General features: G+C 36.8%; 1 protein-coding gene across 1 annotated transcript in view; it reads left to right on the plus strand.

Annotated features, from left to right (window-relative positions):
- The window catches only part of LOC115421803 (contactin-3-like), a 113,702-nt gene that overhangs the window by 46,184 nt on the left and 40,288 nt on the right, over positions 1–27,230 (plus strand). The window contains exons 8-13 of the mRNA XM_030137741.1: positions 5,424–5,560; positions 11,994–12,123; positions 12,603–12,753; positions 16,188–16,315; positions 20,955–21,124; positions 25,159–25,276. Coding sequence (XP_029993601.1) covers positions 5,424–5,560; positions 11,994–12,123; positions 12,603–12,753; positions 16,188–16,315; positions 20,955–21,124; positions 25,159–25,276 — 834 coding nt within the window. The remainder of the gene's footprint in view (positions 1–5,423; positions 5,561–11,993; positions 12,124–12,602; positions 12,754–16,187; positions 16,316–20,954; positions 21,125–25,158; positions 25,277–27,230) is intronic.

Below are 27,230 nucleotides of genomic sequence, written 5' to 3' on the forward strand. Positions count from 1 at the left end.
CTCAGAAATAGGGTGGAAGATGGACCTGTGGAGAGTGAATAAATGAAGACTTCAGACCCAAGCATAGTATTTACAGTTTATGTAGACCACAGGGACATGTTTTAAAATACATAATTCCATTTAAAAAAAAGCAAAATATCACTTCTTTAAGAAAAGTTAAATAGTGAGAAAAATTGAATTGCGAGCTGCCACAAAAGTAGCACTGGGTCTTTATGGGTTAAAGAAGTGGATGAGAACAATAACATAGACATCACACACTGTCATTTAAATGTAAACCACTGAACTCAGCGCTGATGGCTCGACTTATAAGTTGATGTGTGGTGGAGCCCAGTCATTTCACTAGAACATGATAACAAGGCTGAGGATGAGAACAATGCGAGCCAAATTTTTAATAAGGCTTTTTGCAGAGCAGTGGCTGCGACTTCTAAATGGAGGTGCTTTTAAAAAATCACGCTAGTTTTGACACATACTCTCAAGTTTTAGCAGTTTAAGCTACCTGGTAGTCACTCTTAATGTACATTAACACCTGCTGCAGAGATGTAAGCTGTAAGTGCATGTAAACACAAAACAGGATGATGTTTCATCAAGAGGATGGAGACTGAATTTTTCCTTGACCTTTTGTTTTCCACAGCAGCAAGTTAGACTTAAAACCAGTGGAGAAAGATGAGAAAGTAAAGCTGCAAACATGTTTTCACTCATAAATTATCATGTTCTCTTCAAAAACTGGCACCAGAAAAGACGTTTTTTTTTTTATCTTTCCTGGTTTCTTACAGCATGAAATGAGTGAAAAAGCTGTAACACAACAATTGCATACAGCATATTTACTGGTTCAGATGATAGATGATTATGTAGCAGATACACAAATGAAACAGGAAATTACTTTTTATATTGTAGAGTAAATAATAGACTCTTTCAGTATGAACGTAAAGGGGTCATATTTTTCTGAACCCATGTGTATTAGTTTTTGGTACATTTATTTGTATATTTGGACCCTAATAGTTAAAAAAGTTTGAATTTGAACCCTCCAGGTGCTGCAAAGCTATCTTTATGTTTATTCTGGCAAAAATCGAGTGGATTTCTACAACCCTTTTCAATTCCAGCTTAATTTAGGGTTGAAGATGGACCTGTGGAAATAATTCAGACCCAAGCATAGCCTTTACAGTTCATGTAGACCACAAGGAAATGTTTTAATTCTATATAAAAATATATATATATATCACTCCTTTAAGCTAAGATGACCTAAACTGTGGATAAGTCTTGACCAGGACCAGAGTGTCTTGAGTCTTGAAAGGACATTTACTTGGACTAAGATGAAGCTAGATTTTTTTTAAAAAGCAGTTGAGACCATATATGTAGGGATATCACTAAATTCCTGATGTATTTAATGATTTATTTGTTAAGATCATCACTTTGGTTTGATAAAATCTTGCATATTTCTGCATATTTCTTCTCTGTAAAAGTTGTGTTTTTCCACTGGCTGCATCTCACCCCTTAAGCCTATCAGTCTTAAGTGTATCTAGTCTGAGCTCAGTTGTGGTTCAGTCTGCTCCATCTTTAGTCTTGGTTTTACTCAGTACTTAATGATGCACAGGTACCTCAGTAATAGTCCTGTAGCTGTGGTCTTGACTGGTTCTGAAATAGAATTCTGAGTAAAAAGACTGATCTTGAGTATTATGGTAGTACCTTTAAGCTGGGGCACCACTAACAATTGTGGACCCCATGGAAGGTAAACATTGTGGGTCCTTCAGAAATCAAATAAATTACCTAAGAACCACAACTGGCACGAAACCAAAACTGAAACTTAACTTTGGTTGTCCGACTCCTGGCTTCTCCGCTTCTCTTTTACTCTAGAGTAGGGGTGTCAAACTCATTTTGGTTCAGGGGCCATATTTAGCCCAGTTTGATCTCAAGCGGGCCAGACCAGTAAAATAATGACTTAATAACCTATAAATAATGACAAATCCATTTTTTTCTTTTTGTTTTAGTACAAAAAAACCCCAATTAAATTATGAAAATATTTACATTTTACAAAAAAAGATGTGAATAACCTGAAAAAACAGAAATTTCATTTGAAAAATTAGTGCAATTTTAACAATATTATGCCTCAACTTATTATTTATACATGTACATTTACACACAATATTACGTAAACATTTAGCAACAGGCAGAATATTGTTAAAAATTTCGGAGTTAGGAACTAAAATTTGAACAATTTCTACAATATTACATCTCTTATTATTAACACAACTACAGATCACAGTGGATCCATAAATGCACAAAACATTTAGTAACAGGCAGAATATTGTTCAAATTGCACATTTCGGGTTGTTCATCATTGTTTTTATTTATGTATTTATTTGCATTTTATTGTGAAAGAATAGTTTTGTAAATATAAATATTTTCAGTGTAATGTTATTTTTTTCCACTTAAATTTTTTCCACATAATTTTTGTCAAAGAAAATTTGTAGTTGTCATTATTTATGGGTTATTGTGTTGTTATGTTTACTGGAGATCACATTGGTCTGTGTGTGGAACCAGAACCAAAATGATTTGGACAACCTTGACTGTCCAGGTTAATTTTTGCACTTTCATCCCACGGGCCAGAATGGAACCTTTGGCGGGCCAGATTTGGCCCCTGGGCCACATGTTTGACACCTGTGCTCTAGAGCTTCCACAAAATTTTCACAATTTCTAACCTATATCCACTGAGCCCCCTGGAAATGCTGGACCCCATGAATTTGTCATGCTCACCCCCCCTTTACAGTGCCCCAGCCTTTAAGAAACGTATTTGTTTTATGAATGTAACTGTACTCTGACCATAGGCTGTAGACAATTAGTGGACAGAGGGACCATGGTGTCACCCATTTGTTGTTTAACTGCCACTAGTTTGAGGCCCCTTTTTGTACTGAATGTATTTGCACTTACATTAAGGATAAAGTTAACCGTTCAAAAGACAGCACAGTACAATACAAGTCATATGTTATAATGATAATTTCTTTAAAAATGGAGTTTACAAAGTGCTTTGACAGACAAAGCAGAAGGGCAAAACAGCAGGATGCCCAGGAGTCAAAATAACAACTAAACAGGAGGACAGAATCAGAAAAATACTTTAATGGAGTATTAGGACCCTACTGAGCACAAAAGCAAACATCCATAAACTGAAAACACAATTATTTGAGAGCAAAGTCATAACATTGCAATATTAATAGTATAATATTTCAGTAAAAGCTCATAATTATATGAGAATGATGTTCTGATGTGTACTGTGTGGTCAAAGTATTACGAGAATAAAGTCGAAAAATGTAGTTTTAGTAATAATTAATATAATTAGAATAGTAAATTTTTATTTTGATGCTACATGGTTTCCTTACTCCTTTATTTCAATGAGAGAAATTTCACACATGATATTGAAACATTATTCTCATAATACACTTTACTTAGAATATTATGACTTCAATCTCAGAACGTCAACTTTTTTCCTATCCTCAGTGTCCTAATACTGTTTTGTAGTATTCTTTATTTGTTCTGTGCAGAGTTTTGTTCTGTTAACTGTCATTAATGTAAGCGCAAATGACAAATCCGCAGTCATTCTTTCCAAAATGGGGATAGCGTAGCTCAGTTGGTGGAAATATGCACTGGGTTTTAGTTGTTGCCGATCTAAGTTCTTTGGCCATGTTGACTTTTTGGAGCCAAAAAGCACCATATTTGGACAAAAGGGCGGGACTACAGGAGCCTGAGTTCACTTATGAGCTAATGCTAAACACTAGCTTATTCAGTTAAAGAAACTGTACGATCTTGTTAGTGGATTTGGTTGGCTACAAGCTGTCAAGCTGTCTGTCAGGAAAAAGTGTGTCTTATTAAATAAACTGAAACCATAAATATGGCGAGGTGAGTGAGGCAGTAGACGAACTTGTTAATTAAGTTCGACATGGCAGACATCAGAGCCTTTCATTTGACCTGATTAATGGAAGAAAAATTTAATGGTGCACCACCAGGTCTCAAATCAAACAGATGAGACCAGAACTGACTGTAGAAAATTACTGATATGGTATTTTTAGACAGAAGTTAAGTGGAAGTCTATGGATGCCAGGGCTGCGTAGAACTACCCCTAGTGGCCATCAGCAGTATTACAACTTTATGATAGTTTATTACTGTATGGTGTCATTGTGTCCTCAAAAAAGTGCCTTTAGTTACATCTTCTCCTTCATATTATTATTATTATTATTATTATTATTATTATTATAGTACCTCCTTATTGGCTTTTTCTTGGAACTGGGGTCCTTGCCCCGTGATTCTCCTTAATCTATTTCACATATCCCTGTAAAGCTTGAACCATTAAATGACTGTCAGAAAATTCCAGTTCTTTGAAACTGGAGCTTTTATTGGTCCTCCTGAACAACCCTTTTTTTTTCAAATATCAATTTCCATGTATAGGTTTCAATTCTGTATCATATTTGATACATCGGGTCTCAGTGCTCAAATATTATTATTTTTGAACAAATTAAAACATAATATAACCCAAACATGTCTAACAAATTGGTAATTCCTTTTCAAAACCATCAAAGTTCTGCCTCCTTCCTCATTAATAACAGTCTGGTAGTGTCACTGGAATGGCCTCTGGTGAATGAATTCCTCCTGGTGAATTTTCCATGTATTGTATATTATGGGCGGCCATGTCTCTGAAGGTAGAGCAGGTTGTCCAATAACCGAAGATTTGGCTGTTCGAATCCCGCTCTGTCCTAGTCATGTGCTGTTGTGTCCTTGGACAACACACTCACCCTCCTTGCCTCCAGTGCTGCCACTCACACTGGCGTATGAATGTTCAGTGGTGGTCGGAGGGCCCATAGGTGCAAATTGGCAGCCACGCTTCCATCAGCCAGCTGTGGCTACAGATGTAGTTTACCACCACCGCAGTGTAAATGTGTGAGTGAATGAGTAATGGATCCACTGTTCGCGCTTTGAGTATGCGTTGATAGAAAAGCGCTACATGAATCTAATCTATTATTAGTAGTAGTATTGCATGCATCTAATTGTATACATCAGGTTTTTCAAGGAAAAAAAATCACACTGATCATGTAGAGGGCTTCAAAACTCATGTATCAAATATGATACGTTCGGCATTATAGGGTTAAATAAACATCAAATGTAAACTAAGTGCAATCATACATATTTTATATTATAAACACATTCCTCCTCAACTCCCAAATTCTACCTGTATGTTCCATCTCCAGCATATGGAAGTGGTCTAAATCAGAACTGAAATCTAATTCAGGCCACCGCAGAAAAAGGATTTTTGCCACTTATTCCTGCAGTCGTACCTGAACCTGAGATGCTACATGTTTAATGAGATAAATGTGCTGCTTCTGAACCTCTTTTCCTGATTCTCCTCAGATAATTCACTGAAGTATATTATGTTTCCTCAGCCAAGCCTCAGTGGATCCAGACCATGAAGGACACGGCCCTGGCCATAGAGGAAAGATTATACTGGGAGTGTCGAGCCAACGGCAAGCCCAAACCCTCCTACACGTGGCTGAAGAACGGCCAGCAGCTCGTCTCAGAGGTAAATTACTGCCTGTCTTCTGCCACCTACCAATGTTTCATTTTAAAGACTTAATCTGCAGCTCCAGCTCATCCTTTTTATTTTAGAGAGTCTGGCATCAAACACATTGCTGTTTTTCCAAGTGCAATTTAGAGTGAGATGAGAGGAGAGTGTAAGCATCATGCTGAGGTGTGCCAGTGATGAGACATGGATGTAACTGTCTCTTATTCTGCTCTACCTTGGCAGATTACACAGTCTTAGAGGGTGGATCAGTGTAGTCCCCAGGAGATTGCTCCATTTCATCTGAATGGAGTCAGTGGTTGTTTTTCATTATTCATGGTGCATGTTTAAGCTCCTCGAGATTTAGGGACAATGGGCTTAATCTAGCGTGAAATATACTGTATATGGAAGCATACCTTACTTCAGACCACCCACCGGAGGAGTGCATGTAGGCTCAGATATTTTGAGATCCATCACTTTAAACTTGAATGACCTTACCCCGGCTGCTGCAGTTAGAATGTAGCAGTAATAATCCCAAGGGGCTTGACATACTGTATTAGAAATGGAATGCAAATATAATATGTCATATAGTATTATCAGAAATACATTTGGAAATGTCATCCTTTAATAAGATTTCCATAAATATTATCATTGTTGCACATTTCAGGACGAATATAATTTGCTCTTTTGTCTGTTAAAGGGCTGTATTATTAAGTTTTTTTGTTCCCGTTATACATACTGGATACAAAGGCTTGATGATAAGAAACTTAAATGTTCTTTTTCTTCTCACAGCCAGAACAGTCAGTGCAGGATTGGTTTGACACATGAAAGCTGTAAAATCCAACATTTGCACATTAACATATCTAAAAATAACAAGGCCTGTGCTATATATTTTGATGGCTTGTGTCATATCAAGTTATTCCAATGAAAACCAGATGCAGTGGAATCTTGTCAGTAGCTTCATTTCTACTTTGTGAAGCATCATAACGTGAATAAACACCATAGCACGGTGTTGTACCGGTTAGCGTGTTTGAGTCCCGGTGGAACCAAAGCCTGGTTCTGTGTCGAATTTGTCTGTTCTCTTCAGGTTTCCTCCACAACGCCCAGTTTCTCCAGGTATATGTAGGTTTATTCTCCTGTCAGTAGGATTAGATAGAGCTTTAACCCTTTCATGCATAGTGGTCACTACAGTGGACAGCTTTTCTCCAGATGTTCTCGTGTATATTCATGGGTTTTGTTGTTGTTTTTTTGTTCTTTTCTCTATTTTGTTTTTATTGTCAGGCTCCACAATAAGAACTGAACCAAAAATTCTGTGCAATAACCGTACAATAAACAATACAGTAAACCGTGCAATAAACCTGTGGCATGATCAGTTGTAAATAGTGTGTATAACATTTTTGATTGTGTTTATCTTTATTTTGTACTTCTTTGCTCTTGTGCGCTTGTATTTTGCTGCAGTAAACCTGAAATTTCCCCTTGTGGGACTAATAAAGGCATATCTTATCTTGAAGCATAAAAGATACAACATCTTCCAGTCACATTAATCTGTTACATATTCCTCACAGTGTACATATTTAAAAACACATTCTCCATCAAACAAGGTACAGTGAGGCTAGTACATTTCTGGTAGTTTCTGTCCCACTTTCTTAGGGATTGGAATTTTTTTTTTTTTTTTCTTCAAACATCCAGAGAGAAAACATCATGGACATATCTAGCTTTGTATAATGTTGAATAGAAAAGAAAGATTACAAGCGATATCAATACAGAATGAAAATAAAAAGTAAAAAAGGAAATATTAAATCAAATAGTCTTGTTTTATATCACCAAGGTAACATTTGGCAGGTATTATTTCACGTAATTTTTCCATTTTTCCCAATGTTTGATGAATATTTCTAATTTTAGATTAATGATGAAAGTGATTTTTTTCCATCTTGTAAATATCCCAGGTTATTTGAACCCATTGCTGAACAGTTTGCTCATCTTGTATGGCTTTTGTGGTTTCAGTTCCATATCAGCCAACACAGTGGGTGCTTATGCACCATCCCATACACTGACATTCATTCCATTACTCTAACTTTGGTGTTCTTGATAAGCCTAATTTGCAGTGACATGTTTGAGTGTAAATCAGTTGTTAATTGTTATTGGACTGTAATTAACAGTTGTTTTTTTAACAAAAAGGTTTTTTTTTTTTGGCATATTATCTCCATGAAGTGAATAATAACTAGTATTAGACTATGTTAAAATGTGAGAAAACATTTGATTAGCAGCATTAAAAACGTATTTATTGCATAGTTTTTCATATCACTTTCTGATACTAGGTTTTAACCCAAAAAGACTTAAAGACATGCCGGCAACCAAAAGCATCTTCTCATCTATTTTGTATAATATCTGTTGATCCACTCATTCTATCAGTACATGTAAATAATTGGTGTAAAATGCAGTTTGTCATCTTTTCATGGTCATCAGATATGACCCATTTGGACGTTCAGAGGCTCTGTAGTTACCATGGAAAGACCATCATCTTCTACAACGTTGATTCACCAGTAAAACCTGTTGAGTTGGATCAATGACAGTGGATGAAGACACTTGGTTTATGTTCAGTTAAGGAGAGATTTTACTAAACACTCATTTTTTCTAAAATTTTCTATCTTTCTGATATAATAAGTCTCAAATTTAATCTGAGCTTTAATGAACATCTATATGATCAATAATGAAGTATAGGGAATAATACCTGATTTACACTGAAAAATACATAATACAGATGATAATATTGTAATAAATGGTGATAAATTACTTAAGAAAGGTTAAATAGAGAGAAAATTTCATTTGGGAACTGACACAAAAGTACCACTGGGTCTTTATGGGTTAAGGAACTGTTACAAAAGTAAGACTGGGTCTTTATTGGTAAAATACATGTTCCTTTGCTTTAAAAATAAAATGCATGAATTCTGGCTGAGTGGGCATTTTTAACTTCTTAAAAAAAAAAAAAAAAAACCTTGATCACATTTTTTTTCCATGCCTAAAGAGTAATAGAAACACTCAGGAAAAATATCTTGACAAAGATTCCATAATTCATGCATTAAAGGGTTAAGTTAAGCTTAACATAATAATAAAATCAATAAAATTTGGGACTTGAAATTCACATTCATTTTTAGACATTTTTGCAGACTTGGCTTCAGTTTTCTGTTGACACTCAGGCCAGAATATGGAAAAATATTTATGTGTTGGGATGATCATATCCATATAACAAACCTACAGTATACATTAACAATTTAAAACCCACATTCTCTGACACTTGGATGAATAAAAAATGACCACATCGGTCTCTTCTTTCCTGAATTTGTTACTTCGGTCATACTTTGCTGACTTTTTGGTTTTTTTAAGCAGGTCCACCGAACTTCAGCTAGTCCTGTTGTTACTTAAACCACATTGTTTGCTTGTACACAACGTTACTGAAAAAAAGAGCAGCAAAGTCATTTATATTATCAGAAAGTTGTATGTTAGTCCATACAGTTCAGGAAATGTTATCATGTGAAGTTTAGAAACAGGGTGAGGACATAAAAAAGAAGAACTTTGTGCTTCAGGGAAATGAGATGTAACCTTTGCATCATATTCCATGAAAGTCTTGGATTAATCGCAGTACATCATGGGTGTCAAACTCATTTAAGTTCGGGGGCCACATACAGCCCACTTTGATCTCAAGTGTCAAGACCAGTTACATAATGGCATAATAACCTGCAAATAATGTCAACTCCAAATATTTCTCTTTGTTCTAGTACAAAAAAGTAAAATTATATTAAGAATATGTTTATAATGACACTATCCTTTACAATATTATGGTTCAGTTTATCATTTACACATGTTCATTAAAATTTACAGATCACAATGGATCTATAAAGGCATAAAATATTTAGTAACAGGCATAATATCATTAAAATTGTACTTATTTTTTGTGAGAATTTGCTGTAATTCGCATTTTTTTTAAAAGGATAGTTTGTAAATTTGTAACTTTTACTTTTGCAATTTTTTGCTTGAAAACAAAGATTAAAAAATTTGGAGTTGTCATTGTTTGTAGGGTATTACCCCCCACCCCCAACTCAAATCAAATAACCACTAAATGCACCATGGGTTTGTGGTTTACACAGCCAAAAACATAATGCCCATGCCGTACATGTATTTCAGGTGGTTTATTTATAGGTTTTGCAGGTAAACAACAATTCAGGCCTATTTGCTGCCTCTCCTGCTCATCCTGTCATTCTGGCTGATTGACCGACCGACTGTGACTGACTGGTAAAAAACCATAGGCCCACCCAGGTGCATGCTGGTCTCCCTTAGTGCTGCCTATTTATACCCAGATACCCACGGTCTAAACCAATAAGAAAAATGAAACTAAAGGTGCTAAATGCTACAGAATGAAAGTAATAACCATGAAAGTCAAAAAATATATTTTGAATATTAAACAAAAACGCAAACAAAAATAAAAAATTTGTAAAAAATAAATAAATAAATAAATAAATAAAAATGCTAAATTGCTAAGCAAAAAAGTAAATTAACTTTAAACAAAAAACTAAATGGACAAATAGCTCTTACAGATTGTTTGTAAATTTGTAAGTTTTACAATTTTTCACTCGAAAACAAAGAGAAAAATTTGGAGTCGTCATTGTTTGTAGGTTATTATTATGATAGTGTTTTACTGGTCCAATCCACTGGAGATATTGGGCTGAATACTGCCCCTGAAAACCCTTGACTATTAATATTTTCAAGGTAATTTTTGCTCTTTGTAACCCTTGGCGGGCCAGTTTTGGACTGTAGACCATATGTTTGACATCCCTGCAGTAGTGTATGAGGTTTTTAGTTCGTCCACCCTTAGTTTCAGCAGTTAAAGTGTATGGAAATGATTCTTTTATTTTCTAACTTTGACATCATTACTTTTGTCCCATGTTAGGGGTGTTATCAGTCTGAAGTCAAAAACATATGCACATTTGAGGTTAAAGGTTTTTCACAAGGTCGGTCTGGGCCGTATCTCAGTCCTCCTCAGGGATGGTCTGGATCTGAAAATAGAACCGACTTCCAGAATTTTTTTTCATCATTGAGAGGTGCAGTTCTTTTTGGCATTTCTCTTACAAGAAGGCACTCGAAGGCGACTGCATAACAATATCTGTTCACATCCTCCATTTCATTTCACTTCATTTCTTAATGCACCATATTTGATAGGCATTCTTCACCTCAGATGTGAACCTCAGACTTTTCACACTCATTGTTCATTCTGTTTTAATACAACACCTGCTCATACTCATTCTATAATAGAACTGACAATAGTGGCACTGAAATTGCATTCACTCCACCACAAGTACCTTTAATCTTTTATAGGGCACTCATAGAAATATGCTGAAATTCAGTGTGTTATTGGAGGACCTGACAAAACTTTAGTAGCTTTGGGAAATTTTTCAAAAAGTTTCATTGTTATGTAGGAAATCAAGGTCAATGAAGTTACCATATTTGGTTCCTTACCCGTAAGTGGCAAAAAAGAAAACAAAATCCAAGAAATAAATGTGTTTTTGTTTATTTGTTTGCTCTGTATACTGTAAAATTTCTATATAAAAATAAAGTATTAAAAGAAAAAAAGAGAGCCACAGCCCAGCACAACCTCACCTACGCTCAAATCTGACCCGTAGACCAACTCCACTCTTGTTTTCTTTTTGTTTAATTATTTTATGCCTGATAAGTGTCATACCTTCTAATTTCTTTATTTCTTTATTTATTTATTTACTCTCAGATTGGGATGCATTATCCAGGAATTTATAGGTTGGGGGGAGGGATGGGGTAGGTGCTGTATTTATGTTACGTAGAAAACATAAAAAAAATATGTGTAGTCTGTTGTTTTACTTGGTATTTTTATTTCACTGTTCTTAATTGTACAGCTATTTTTATGTCTTTTTAATCTATTCTTGTTTTTAAGTCTATCATTTTTGCTTTTTTATTCTGCTGTACGACACCGTTTTTAATTGTTCAGCTGTTTTATGTCTTTAATCTATTCTTGTCTTTTATTCTTTTATTTTGATTTTTCCCCTGTAAGTTGCTTTGGAAAAAAAGTGTCTGCCAAATGCATAAATGTAAAATCCAAAAGCACTGTTATTTTTTTTTTTCTTTTACGAATGTCACTTTTTTTTTTACTTTGATTCCAATAAGAAGAATGTTAAAAAAAAAAAAAAAAAAGAAAAATGAGAGAGATAGAAAGTGAAAATGAACATCAAAAGTAAAAGTCTGATTTCTGCTCTAATCCACTAATTTTACGTAACACAACACTAACACAATTTTGATTCGATAAACTCTCATTCACGGCGCCTTGGAGGCAATCCGATACTTACTGAGCCTTGCCGGAACGTGCTGAGCGAAGCAAAAGCTACCTTTAAGTCTTGACAATAATTGCTTTCTTTCATCCTTTTCTTCACAGGACAGGATCCATGTGGAGGATGGAGTCCTGTCAGTGTCGGTGCTGACACTATCTGACGCCGGCATGTACCAGTGTGTGGCCGAGAATAAACACGGCGTCATATATTTTGCTGCTGAACTAATGGTTTTAGGTAGGATGGCATTTATCTCTCCCTTAAATCCTCAAATCATTGTTGCAGAAGAATTTTAAAGGTCATCTTACTGTCATTCTAAAAGGTTGTCTGGATTAGTGGATAATGGGGTCAGTGAAGATGGTTTTGTGGGGTCAAATACATTTAAAAAAAAAAAAACACATTTAAAAAATATTTGTCCTTCATCATGTGGAATGGATGGAATGAAGGATGCAATGTTCCTCCAGCTTCTGCGCTTACATTTGAGCCGGAAAGATGATTTTGTATTAAACCAATTACATGTTATGTTGTTAAAATGCTTACATATCACCCTTAGTATTGATTTGAGTTTTCTATCATTCCTTTTCTAAGTGGTTAAACTGTCGGTATCCGTGATTTTGCAATTTGATGTTTTTCGCCGATCAAACTGACGCATGCTTCGAATGCCCTGAGCGATTTTCTGCTGCCTTTTCTAAAGTCAGTTTACTGTTTCCCATCAGCTTCTCCTCCAGACTTCACAGGGAATGTCCTCAGAGCTTTGCTCAAAGCGAAAGCAGGAACTACAGTGACTTTAGAGTGCAAACCCCAGGCTTATCCGATCGCCAGCATTCTATGGAAGAAAGGGAACCTGCCTATTCACACAAATGACAGGTGGGGACTCATGTGAATAATAATTTGAAGTAATTTTGTTGTTTTTTGTACACAGATTATATCAGTGCATTAGTCATTATCATTCTTATGGACTATTCAGAAATATGGAGGTTGATTTTAGGCATTTCTAGATCTATGTATGGGGGAAAAAAATAAGAGGAGACGTAAAAAAAAAAAAAATGTTGTGTTTTTAGCCAACACATCCAGAATGTTTACCTCAGTGTCAGGGAATATTTTACTCCATCAGATCATGAATGAATAGAGAGGTACACCAACATCCCCTTCTGTTACTGTTGAAGATATGCAGTTTTTAGTGCACTATTGGTATCAGTTGTCATGCATTCGTAAACAATTTTTCAAGACTTTTCATCTCCGAATCTCAGTCAGAATGACTTGATATTTGTTGTGGAATGTTTTTGGTGTAAGGTCTACTGCGTTAGTTCAAAGAATTGAGAAATATAGATTTTGGAATTTTTAAAAAAATCCACATTGGTTTATAATGGGACAAATTTCAAAACAGATATTGATATACATGTAATTACTATTGGCAATACATAGGAAGTCACATATGGGCTTCCATTTGGTGCCATGACCTTTGACCTTTGACCTTGAAAGGTCAAACTCTAGGTCGGATTTCCAGATTTCTTGAATCTTCTTCTCCAAAGCCCTCAGCCAGAATCAATAGAAATTCATAGCAGAGGTTCCTTGGAGCAAGGTCTACCAAGTTTGTTAAAAACATTGAGAAATATCGATTTATGAATTTTTTATGAATTTTTGACATTTTAAAAATCTCCTTTGGTTTAAAATGGGTGCTATAACTTCAAAACAGTTGAAGATATTGATATAATTACTATTGGCAATAGATAGGAAGTCACATATGGGCTTTCATTTGGTGCCATGACCTCTGACCTTGAGTGACCTCGTAAGGTCAAACAAATGTCAATTAATGTCTTTAAATATGCCGTGGGACCACAGGACACTTGTTCTTATTTTTTAATTTACATGATGAAACTGAAGATTTCTAATACACTGTAACTTTAATAAAATACTTCCCAGTGTGTACATTTTTATGGAGAACAGAATTTAGATAGACATTCCCCTTACAATAATTGTTTTTCACAACATAAAAGAATGTAACATACATGTTACCATTTTTTTTTTTTTATTTTAAAGAATTTTTTGTACAATAAAGTTTTAGCCTCTTCTACTCATGTATCAAATCCCTATGCTTGTCTCAAGCATTGTTTGATAATGTGAAGTGGTCAATATTCACACATCAGACGTAGAAATTACAAATATTCTATTACTGTACTTCTGGATTATCTATTTTGTGATGTCCCTATACTTTCGCAAATAGCTGTATTTTTTTATGTCTTACATTTACAAAACAAACTTTTTTTAATGTAATTGAACGGGATTATTTAAATCTTATTATTATAATTTTTTTTCTTTTTCCTTCTTTTTTTTTTTTTTTTTTTACATTTTTTGCATCACTGCGTAGCTTCCTATCTTCGTCACCCCACGCAGATGGACGGATAACTAATAGAAACTACAGCTCCTTGACATTTAGACCAGTGCATGTCATGGATGACAGATATAGGTGTGTGAAAAAAAAAAAATGTAACAAGACAAATCATAGGAGTGAGGGAGACCTGACCGAGGAGAACAGGTGTCATCTATTTTAATGAGATGTCCGAGAGCAGGAGAACTAATACTGACAGGCGTGATGGAAGGTTCAGCAGGTTTGTACAGAAAAGTAAGACAGAAATGTAGAAATACTGTTTACTGTTACTCTGAGTACATTTCAGAGGTTGTACTTTTGTACTTCTTTGTGTGTAAATACAAAGCTTAAGTCCTGTTCTTTCCGATATGCAACATGGGACCTGACATGATCAGTCTTCAATAGTGTATATTTTTGATTCTGTTTGACATGTGCCACCATTTACATATATGATGTTTGTCAAATTAAAGATAACTTTGCGGTTTGTGTAAAAGATATTTTTGATGGCACTGCATCTCCTGCCACACAATTCATGCCACCAACACCAAAACAGCCACAGCCTTGGCGCATTCCACCTCAGTCTCCGAGAGTGAAGTGAAAAAGTATTAAATGAGGTGAAAATGATTATAAGTCTGGTCATGTTGAAGCTGCATAGACATTTTCAGACTCTGAACTGATCATGGAGAGGAATAGTTACAATGACGTCACCTCCATGACACCTCCATGGAGTGTGTTGGCTGTATATTTATATGCTTTCACAGTCTGATAAATCAACAGTTTTACAACAAACTGCGACTTTATGAGCTTGTAGAATCATCTCTTAAGTTGACAGATGTTGTATGTGTGAATAATGGTTTAAGTCAAACACTGCAAAAATCAAAATCTAGTGTCAAATCAAGTGTATTTTTCTCATTTCTTGTCAAAATATCTCATCACACTTAAAATAAGACATAATCACCTAAAGAGTAACTTTTCAGTGAGATATAAGATTTTTTTTTTTTTTTTTTTTGCTTAATTCAGGCAAGATTGGCAGATTTTTTTGCCGGAATTAAGCAAAAAGAAAAAACAAAACTTGGATTAAGCAAAAAAAATCTTCCAATGGAACAAGTGAAAATGATCTTGGTAAAATTTCTTGAAATAAGATTTTCAAGATCTGTTGTCTAAAAATAAGTTCTTATATCTCGCTGAAAAGTTACTCTTTAGGTGATTATGTCTTGTTTTAAGTGTAATGAGATATTTTGACTAGAAATGAGAAAAATACACCTCTTAAGATTTTGATTTTTGCAGTGAAGGTAATCAAAAATGACTTGTCTCTTGTCTTTGACTTTTTTTTCCTCTATAAAGTCTTATGGGACACAGCTGGAAGGGGCAGGGCTACTGCTTATTTTTTTTTAAATTTATTTAGTTAGTTTATTTGTCTCAAACTTTAAGCAAAAAAAAATAACTAAAAAAAACAATAAAGGCAAGAAGTCACTTACATATGCACCCATAAATAGGTCATTACTCACAGAGAAAGTAACGAAATACAATAAGTTTTACCTGAATGTACATATGAATCAACTCATAAATACAGTTTGTTAAGGGACAGAAAGAAGCAATGGCTTATCCAGTTCTGTCCCTTTTTTACTTTCAGTGTCAGATTCATAACCAAATATTCCTTCATCAGGTAATTATCAAATCAAAATATGTAACAATAAATAACTAGTCATAGCAGCTCTAAACAGTGAATCAGTTCTTCTTCTTTTACACATATCTGTGAATGTACTTTAGTTAATAATGTTACTGCTGGATGCCCTTGATCATTTACAATACTAATATTTACACATATCCAGACATTTCGGCAAATAAAGAACTACAGTTTATCTAATGACATGATGATTCTCTATTGTGAAGCTGTAAATAAACTGCTCACTCTGTTTGTGCTCCCCTACAGGATCAGACTCTCCCCTGATGGAACATTAAGACTTGCCAACGTGAGCAAGTCTGATGCAGGCAGCTATACGTGCTTCGCTAGGAATAGATTTGGCATGTCTAGTACAACTGGAAGGCTCCTTGTTACCGGTGAGCTGCTCTATTTATTAGCTGAATGTTTGTGCACTCCACTTAGTAAGCAAAATTTATTGCTCAATATGGATTAACACAAAAGGGAGCCTCTGACCGCAAGGACTTCAGTCAATAACTGGTGGGTAGAACATATAAACAAACCCAAAGTCTTACTCTGAGCAGGCTGTCAAAACTTAGGGAAGTTTGTGTTCTCTAGGGATGAAGAGAGAGTCTTTGCATAATTAAGTATCTGCCATCTTTAAATGTTATTTCTCTCTATGTCTTTATTTAGAAAGAAGGGTTGCAGCAGTTACCAAAGCCTTGCTGCAGACTTCTACAAACTCTTGTCTTAGAGCTTAATTTAATTGACTTTCTTTGTCTGGTTGCATTTTGCAGTAGCTGCAATAATGCATTTGGATTGTGTTTGAGACCATCACTCATTGTTTTCCTCAAAGAAGTTGAAACAACCCATTTGGTTCAACAAATGAAAGTGCCCTGAATGAGTGGAGGCAATGAAAGTGTTAGCGAGGAGGTGTTACAGATGCTGTTATTGTTGAAAATGTGTTTCTAGTGAAGTGATAGTTAAGTTTTCTCCAGGATTCTCATCGGTTTTATTAATGTGTTCAGTGCTTTTGTGTCCCACACTAAGTGCCAAGGCCAGCTATTTTTCTGAACTGCTGAAGTGTTTTCTAAGACTTTAATGTACTCAGTAACATGAGTTAATAACATGAGGCCCATTCTTTACATGTGCTTTTTCCTTTTATCCCTTGCTAGTCCATATGAAGTAAAATGTTCAAGTGCAGATCATCTGCATTTGTGTAATACTGTCTTTATTTTGTTCCAGCAGGTACATTATCTTGACTTTTATAGCACTGAAGACAAAGCTAACTAACTGCTATAGTGGTCCTTATAGGGGCTATGTCTAGTACTGAGTTAAGTGAAAGACTGCAATGTTTTGGATTATAGAGATACGCCATTAGTATGTCCACACCAAGAGGCTGGAAGATTTATGTGATTTCTTATGAATTATGATTGATGATAAAGTTATGTGATGTTACTATCTTTGCTAAGTTGCCCATTTGTTGAGACTAAACTGTTACAGTTCTGACTTTGTTTGGACGATTCCAAACAGATCTTTAGTGCAGCTATTGACAACACAAACCACACTGAAAAAAGTGGTGATTTGTGGTTTTACTGCGGCTTTTTTCTTTCAAAAATCAGAGCTAAGGTAACAGAGTTATCATGTAAACTATCAGCTGATGCAGCACGAGAAGATTATAAGACAGTGTTATTATGATCAACTGTAAAATTAAGTGTCTATGAGTTTTAGTTTGAAGACAAAAATGTAATACCATAGTACAGATGTGTGTAAACAATGAGCTTTATACTTTATTCCAGTTTTTTTCAACCTTGGGGGTCGAAACCCTACATGGGGTCACCTGGAATTCAAATGGGGTCACCTGAAATTTCAAGAAAGTGATAAAAAGAATATATATATATATATATATATATATATATATATATATATATATATATATATATATATATATATATATATATATATATATATATACAGTACAGGCCAAAAGTTTGGACACACCTTCTCATTCTTCGCATTTTCTTTATTTTCATGACTATTTACATTGTAGATTCTCACTGAAGGCATCAAAACTATGAATGAACACATGTGGAATTATGTACTTAACAAAAAAGTGTGAAATAACTGAAAACATCTCTTATATTCTAGTTTCTTCAAAGTAGCCACCCTTAGCTCTGATGACTGCCTTGCACACCCTTGGCATTCTCTTGATGAGCATCAAGAGGTAGTCACCTGAAATGGTTTTCACTTCATAGCTGTGCCTTGTCAGGGTTACTTAGTGGAATTTCTTGCCTTATTGATGGGGTTGGGACCATCAGTTGTGTTGTGCAGAAGTCAGGTTGATGCACAGCTGACAGCCCTATTGGACAACTGTTAGAATGCATATTATGGCGAGAACCAATCAGCTAAGTAAAGACAAATGAGTGGCCATCATTACTTTAAGAAATGAAGGTCAGTCAGTCTAGAAAATTTCAAAAACTTTGAATGTGTCCCCAAGTGCAGTCGCAAAAACCATCAAGCGCTCCAACGAAACTGGCTCACATGAGGACCGCCCCAGGAAAGGAAGACCGAGAGTCACCTCTGATGCTGAAGATAAGTTCATCTGAGTCACCAGCCTCAGAAATCGCAAATTAACAGCAGCTCAGATTAGAGACCAGATGAATACCACACAGAGCTCTAGCAGCAGACACATCTCTACAACAACTGTTAAGAGGAGACTGCGTGAATCAGGCCTTCATGGTCAAATAGCTGCTAGGAAACCACTGCTCAGGAGAGGCAACAAACAGAAGAGATTTATTTGGGCCAAGAAACCCAAGGAATGGACATTAGACCAGTGGAAATCTGTGCTTTGGTCTGATGAGTCCAAATTTGAGATCTTTGGATCCAACCGCCGTGTCTTTGTGCGACGCAGAAAAGGTGAACGGATGGATGCTACATGCCTGGTTCCCACCGTGAAGCATGGAGGGGGAGGTGTGATGGTGTGGGGGTGCTTTGCTGGTGACGCTGTTGGGGATTTATTCAAGATTGAAGGCAACCTGAATCAGCATGGCTACCACAGCATCCTGAAGTGACATGCCATTCCATCCGGTTTGCGTTTAGTTGGACCATCATTTATGTTTCAACAGGACAATGACCCCAAACACACCTCCAGGCTGTGTGAGGGATATTTGACCAAGAAGGAGAGTGATGGAGTGCTGCGCCAGATGACCTGGCCTCCACAGTCACCGGACCTGAACCCAATCGAGATGGTTTGGGGTGAGCTGGACCGCAGAGTGAAGGCAAAAGGGCCAACAAGTGCTAAGCATCTCTGGGAACTTCTTCAAGGCTGTTAGGAAACCATTTCAGGTGACTACCTCTGGAAGCTCATCAAGAGAATGCCAAGAGTGTGCAAAACAGTCATCAGAGCTAAGGGTGGCTACTTTGAAGAAACTAGAATATAAGAGATGTTTTCAGTTATTTCACACTTTTTTGTTAAGTACATAATTCCACATGTGTTCATTCATAGTTTTGATGCCTTCAGTGAGAATCTACAATGTAAATAGTCATGAAAATAAAGAAAATGCAAAGAATGAGAAGGTGTGTCCAAACTTTTGGCCTGTACTGTATATATATATATATATATATATATATATATATATATATATATTTTTTTTTTTTTTTTTTTTTTTTTTTTTTTAATTATTCAATATATATTTCATTAGAATTAAAACACCACACACTTTTCCTAATAAAAATCAAGTCCAAATAAAATGCAGGATATAATATCTGAGAAGGCATATCTTGATTGATCTGATCATGTGACCACATGCATTGCTACGCTTCAGACTGCCCGGACACAGTCACAGTCAGAAAACCGAACAGAGTGGAAAGATTTTTTCGCTCACTTGGCCCCGATAAGACATCTCCAAGAGAAACTGAGAAGAAGATACCAAAAAGGTGCATTATATACTGTACATTATATAGCCTAAATGTCATCTAAAAATTATGTTTATTTGCAACATAGTATAGCAAACTATTACATGATCAAAAACAAATTACTTTCAGCAAAAAAAAATTCTGTTTTGAATGTGTGGGGTTGTCAGAAATTTGTGATGTAAAAATGGGGTCATGAGACAAAAAAGGTTTGGGAACCAGTGGATTATTCAATGAGTGATACAGTCTGTGGATACATAGCATTTATTTGTTGGTGGTTTTGGTGGAACTAGTTTCTTCTGGTATGAGGCTTCCCCCTGCCATTGAGAGTTTGCAATATCAGTACTAAAATTATGTCCTTTATGCAGGGTGTGATTTTTTTTGGGGGGTGGGGGGGTTACATCCCTACTTCTGCTCAATGAATTTAATCATCGGGGGGGGGGGGCAGCAAACCAACCAACATAAATAACAGCAGGTTGTAACTGAGTTTTCTTACACCTATATCCTGCATTACTGGCACTAACCGAACTGTCGGCAGTCTCAGAATTCGCGAACATCCCCACACACTGGGGAACCATAAAGGGGGGGCAAACATGACAAATTCATGGGGGCCAGCGTGTGTGTGTCCAGTCGATACAGGTCAGAAGTTGTGAAAATTTCGTGTAAGCTCTGCTGCGTAATAGAGGAATAGAACCCGACGTAGAAAGTAAGTAAAGTTTCACTTTCATTTCACACAAGCATTAGTTTCGTTAGTTATGGATGTATATAACTGCCCCCCCCAGACAAAAAAAAAAGTAAAAACACCCCCCTGTCTGTTTTTTTGACAAATTGCACCCTGCCTTTATGCACAGAACAATCATTACAAGATGTTCTATCAGATTCACAGTGTATTTCAGATCATGTTCCTATTTCAGACTGCAGGTTTAGGTAAGTATTGTATTACCCACATTAAAAACACAGCCTGTGATTTACACTGTGATTGAAGATGTTCCTGTTCAGCACCCGTTCACTATCTTTCATTTTTAATCAACAAAGGACTGCTCATCTCCTTGCGCAGAAATGTCTCATCTTCTCTGTGGGATTGGCAGCCTTGTCAGAAATGACTCCCTCTCACATTGAGCTTTTTTTTTTTCCCCCATGGGGCAGATCCAACCAGAATCACTCAGGGACCGGTTGACATGGAGATCATTGTGGGCGAGAGCATCGTGTTACCCTGTCAGGTCGCCAGTGATCCTGTCCTAGACGTTTCCTTCTCCTGGGCCTTTAACGGACAGCTCATTGCCAAGGACGACGGTCATTTTGAGCTAGTGGGTGGGGTGAGTGACCCACAGTCATACTTCTTAAAAATGTGCAAATGGCCAGTTGGCGCCTTGACCACCTCATCCCTGCCATTAGTTTGAAGAGACAGCTTGAGGTTTGATATCATAGTGTTTTTTGAAGACACTTACTGTGCCTAGCCTTTCAATATTTAATGTGATACAAGGGCTCAGGCTGAGCAGTATATTGAATGTTTAGGGTAAATTGATGTATTCCAACGTAAGATATAAAATCAGACACAACCATTTATATTAATACATAGTTTAATATATCATTTTGATGATGTAATTGACTGTATGGAAACATGGACATAGTCATGGTCTCTAAAAGTGAAGCCAGTAGCAACATATTTAGACAGTAGTCACTTTTCTGTCGACCCTCAAATTGCGCGAATATAACTTGTGCATAAAAATGTACCTAATGGAAAACCACAATTTTGCCAAAATTGTTGTTTGTCGAGTAAAAGTTTTTGCGCTGCCAAGAGGTGGTTTTTCAGGTGTAATGCAAATGGTATGTCATGCAGAACTGCAATGGAAAGAACTATTTCCGTATAAAATAAATGGATGTTGATGGACGTTACAACTAGCGAAGAAGAAGAGTTTAAAAGAAACATGGCACAGTATGTGTGGACACACCAGGAAACTGAATCATTTTTTAAGTAAAGGGCTAGTATATAATAATAATGAATATATCTGTAAACCAACATGTTATTTATGTTGGTTGGCATGTTTATGGAAAAACTTCTCGTGTCATCTTGCGATAAATAAACAAATCATCGCATTTGTGATTTAATGGAAAAACCAACATACTTACTTACTTCTGTTTTTTCGACATTTAGTAAATATTGGTACATTTTTGCGCATATGTCCAATGGAAAAGCCACTAGAGACACACACTTTGTAGTTTTGCCTTGGTGCATCACTACAGTGATTTTCAGTTTTAATTCAATGGATTTAACAAAATACTTCATTAGCCATTTAAGAATTAGATCCATTTTAAACCAACATTTACATAGAGGCCCAAAATAATTGGATGGCTGACTGACAAGCAGTTTCATGTACAGATGTGGGCTCTTGGCTCATTATTTTTTGCCAAATGAAGATAAAAGGCCTGGAGTTGATTCCAAATGTGGAATTTGCATTTTGTAGCTGTTCATTGGAGTTCTCAATATGAGGTCCAAAGAGGTGTCAGTGCAAGTGAAAGAGGCTGTCATTCAGCAGAAAAAAAACCCAAAATGCATCTATCACAGAGGGAGCAAAAACTTCAGTAGTGACAAAATCAACAATTTGGTCCATTCATAAAAAGAAACAATTCACTGGTGAGTTCACCCAAGACCAAAAGAGACCTGGTAGATTGTGGAAGACAACTGAAGTGGATGATTGCAGAATCCTTTTGTTGATGAAAATAAACTCTTCACAACATCAAGCCAAGTTTACAAGACACTGGAGGAGGTAGACGTGTCATTAACAAATCAAAGAGACACCTCCATGAATGTAAATACAGAGGGTTCACAACAAGGTGCAAACAGGAAGGGCACAGGATAATCTGAAAGAAAACATCTAAAAAAAAAACCAACCTTTGTCCAGGTGTGGATAAAGGCATGCTGGACAGATGAAACCAAGATTAGCTTGTACCAGAATGATGGGAAGAGAGAGCCTTGAGAAGGAAAGGAACAGCCCATGGTGGAGGCAGTGTTATGTAGTGATGTCCTGATCTGGATTTTTTTGCTTCCGATCTGATTTTTTGTATGATTAGTTTTGCCGATACCGATCTGATACCGATACTTTTTACTGTGAAATTTTGATTTAAATTTGGAGTCATTATTTATAGGTTTTTATGCTATTATTTTACCCGAGATCACAATTGGGCTGGATGTGAAACCTGAACTAAAACAAGTATGACACCTTTGACTCTTAATAACTTTAGTATAATTTTTGCACTTTCCAAATTCAACCTGTGGGTCAAATTAGAACCTTTGTTGGGTCAATTTTGGCCCATGGGCTGTATATTTGCCACCCCTGCTATAGCGCGTCTATGGAGAGGTCCATCCAGGGATTATACGGGGGTGTGTTCAGTGCCGTATGTACCTCACAATAAGTATGCACAGACCATATGACCGCACAAAGTGAAAGTGAAACTTATAGACACTTTTCTAATTCCTCTAAAGGTTCCCACAGAGACGAGTGCATTGTGTGTGTACTATGAGTAGTGCAGACTCCGCATGCACTGTCCGCGGACATTTGAGGTTTCATTGTCAAGTGTACCAGTTTCCTACATTTACATCATCCACCATTGTGTGGCACGAGTATACGTATGCGGAGTCCGCAAGGTCTTAAAAATTGAATTTTGCACAGATGTGTCCGGCAGACGTCTGCTTTGGGTCCCCATTAACCTGTTATCGAACAAGTGGCTATTTTTGGTAATTTCTGCATACATTACAAGACAGTGACACCAACAGTTACAGTGAGGACAGTGAAGCAGTAATCTCAGGTCCAATGTGGTCTCCAGGGTCTGTAAGGTCCACCTCTGCATGAACAGTGAGTGTACCTGCTTTGTTAGGTACCATGAAGTAATGGTACTGATGTAAGGAATGATGTTCAAAGGGATAATGTGGATGTTGACAGGTGTCTGGATCTGCATTTATGTTGGTCTAATGTTCTAAAAGTGACATTCTAATGTTTTAGAAATACATGTTTTGCAATTTTATATTTTAGACCCTGTTACCCTTTATTTTGATCACAGTCCATTTTAACAAAGGGGCTTGTGATATATGTATAATATTATGTAGTTGTATATATTATGTATCACCACAGAGCCTAAAAAAGAGATTTGTTTTCTTGGTGTGTATCTCTCAGTTTCATGAGATGCCTTCTTTTTCACAATACCTCCTCTGAGACATAATAAGTGTTGGAAATGTGAAAATCTCTCCAAAGAACTGTTATTAGATTACCCAGCCCCTCCACGCTTCCACTTCTAGTTTTGTGAATGGAAGCATGGTGGCTGCTATGTCAAAATGCACTTCCTACACGAAACTCATCATGTAGGTAATGTGTTAGTTGCTCAGCCATTGTGACAGGTTGTCATTTTTTTAGTACACTTCCCTTACTGGAACTCAGCCTTGCGAAGTAATCTGTTTTTTAATACTTTGGCTGGTCTTGAATTATTTTCAAATCCTACTTTGACATAGCCTGCCGCACAGAACTTCATAACAGAATGGGGATACACATCATTAGAGGTGTCTTTTAAAGGAATGAAAGTATGGCAGCGCCCCAGATGACAAAACACTTTGAGACACCCTTGAAGTGTACCCATTCTTCCTGTGTGTGCTTGACTGACAATGTTCTTATCTGAAAAGAGGCTCCTTCCCCAGAAATGCTAGAATGTCCCCAGTCCAAAGAGATTATCAACTTAACTTTGCTGCTTCAAGGAATTAATTTCCATAATTAAACCATGTTGGCTCCGCTACCACATTTCCTTGCCAATGCCAAGAGAACAATTTCACCACTAATTTACCATTTGCTACTTATGCGTGTCCTCCTCAGAAGAGAATCTAGACAGCCTTTTTCCTCCAATCTTGCAAAAAACCGCAGCTGAACTCAATCGTAATAGCATATTTGTGTAGTTTCTCAAAACAGGTTTTAAAGTTTGAGGTGATGACCTGTTCACAAACCATGGAAAATGGTAGAGGTTTTGCCAAACACAAAAATTCCATTTATTGCTTACAAATGTTTTTTTTTTGCCTTTATGTTTTTTTCATCAGAGAACATCCTGGACAGCTGCAAAATGTTCTGTCATATTGACAAAATTCATCATTTAGTATTTTGCCTTTATAACAGCATCTAAAATGCCTCCGGTGTAAAATATCTTTTTGAAAGCCAGTGTGATTCTCCTTATATAAAGTCTTCCTGCAGGATCTGCCAGCGTTTTTGCACTATTTATTGCACCTTATATATGCTTCACTACATTCTTTAATAAGCTGTCACAGGGTTTGTTATCTTTCATGCTACATAAAGCTTTCTTTCCTCCTTCGTAGAGAACAGCAGGAGATCTGATGATTAGGAACATTCAGCTTTACCACGCCGGGAAATATATCTGTGTGGTGGACACGGATGTGGAGAGCCTGTCAGCCGTGGCTGTATTGATTGTGAAAGGTAAGAAAACCTTTTCTTTGCTCTGCAGTCACTAATTAAAACAGAGCTTATAGCCCTGTTTGTTTTTAGGATCTCCTTTCATAAATGGAGAAATTAAAATTCTGCATGTAACTGTATAGTGGGGAAGCTTTTAACTCTAATAGCAAGTAAATGGATATCTCTTGTTTATGAAGGTTATTAAATGAAGCTGTGCCACAAAAAGCATTAGGAAATGCATCCTCTAGAAATTGACATAGATGATATTTACAGAATATACTATACATAAAGCAGTGTTTTCCATTACTGATACAAACTATGCCCTACCACCCTTTGCTCCACTATGGTCTTAAAATGAATTGAAAATAAGCTGAAAATATTGTGGTGAGCAGAGTCTCACTGAACCATCCTGCTAATGATGTAAATTAATTTTGTTATTAATAAAGAAAGTAGATTGTTACGGTATCAAGTATTCTCATTTTAAACATGATGTAACATATGACCACCTGCTGTTACATGTCAAGCCTGTTGTTTCCTTCACTGTCCACAGATTGATGGATCAGAGACTTACTGTCTACCCTCTCTTTAAGGACACACCACTGACTTCACTTTACAAGTCTTTCACTCAAGGAGATATGCACAGGGGGCAGAAAGATAAGAGTAACCAACCAATTGGTAGTTAACGTATCATGGGAAAAGACCAAATATACAGTACAGGCCAAAAGTTTGGACACACCTTCTCATTCTTCACATTTTCTTTATTTTCATGACTATTTACATTGTAGATTCTCACTGAAGGCATCAAAACTATGAATGAACACATGTGGAATTATGTACTTAACAAAAAAGTGTGAAATAACTGAAAACATATCTTATATTCTAGTTTCTTCAAAGTAGCCACCCTTAGCTCTGATGACTGCTTTGCACACTCTTGCCATTCTCTTGATGAGCATCAAGAGGTAGTCACCTGAAATGGTTTCCTAACAGTCTTGAAGAAGTTCCCAGAGATGCTTAGCACTTGTTGGCCCTTTTGCCTTCACTCTGCGGTCCAGCTCACCCCAAACCATCTCGATTGGGTTCAGGTCCGGTGACTGTGGAGGCCAGGTCATCTGGCACAGCACTCCATCACTCTCCTTCTTGGTCAAATATCCCTCACACAGCCTGGAGGTGTGTTTGGGGTCACTGTCCTGTTGAAACATAAATGATGGTCCAACTAAACGCAAACTGGATGGAATGGCATGTCACTTCAGGATGCTGTGGTAGCCATGCTGATTCAGGTTGCCTTCAATCTTGAATAAATCCCCAACAGCGTCACCAGCAAAGCACCCCCACACCATCACACCTCCCCCTCCATGCTTCACGGTGGGAACCAGGCATGTAGCATCCATCCGTTCACCTTTTTTGCGTCGCACAAAGACACGGCGGTTGGATCCAAAGATCTCAAATTTGGACTCATCAGACCAAAGCACAGATTTCCACTGGTCTAATGTCCATTCCTTGGGTTTCTTGGCCCAAATAAATCTCTTCTGTTTGTTGCCTCTCCTGAGCAGTGGTTTCCTAGCAGCTATTTGACCATGAAGGCCTGATTCACGCAGTCTCCTCTTAACAGTTGTTGTAGAGATGTGTCTGCTGCTAGAGCTCTGTGTGGTATTCATCTGGTCTCTAATCTGAGCTGCTGTTAATTTGCGATTTCTGAGGCTGGTGACTCAGATGAACTTATCTTCAGCATCAGAGGTGACTCTTGGTCTTCCTTTCCTGGGGCGGTCCTCATGTGAGTCAGTTTCGTTGGAGCGCTTGATGGTTTTTGCGACTGCACTTGGGGACACATTCAAAGTTTTTGAAATTTTCTAGACTGACTGACCTTCATTTCTTAAAGTAATAATGGCCACTCGTTTGTCTTTACTTAGCTGATTGGTTCTCGCCATAATATGTATTCTAACAGTTGTCCAATAGGGCTGTCAGCTGTGCATCAACCTGA

Source organism: Sphaeramia orbicularis, chromosome 7 (genome assembly GCF_902148855.1).
Source record: "Sphaeramia orbicularis chromosome 7, fSphaOr1.1, whole genome shotgun sequence".
Taxonomy (NCBI): Eukaryota; Metazoa; Chordata; class Actinopteri; order Kurtiformes; family Apogonidae; genus Sphaeramia; species Sphaeramia orbicularis.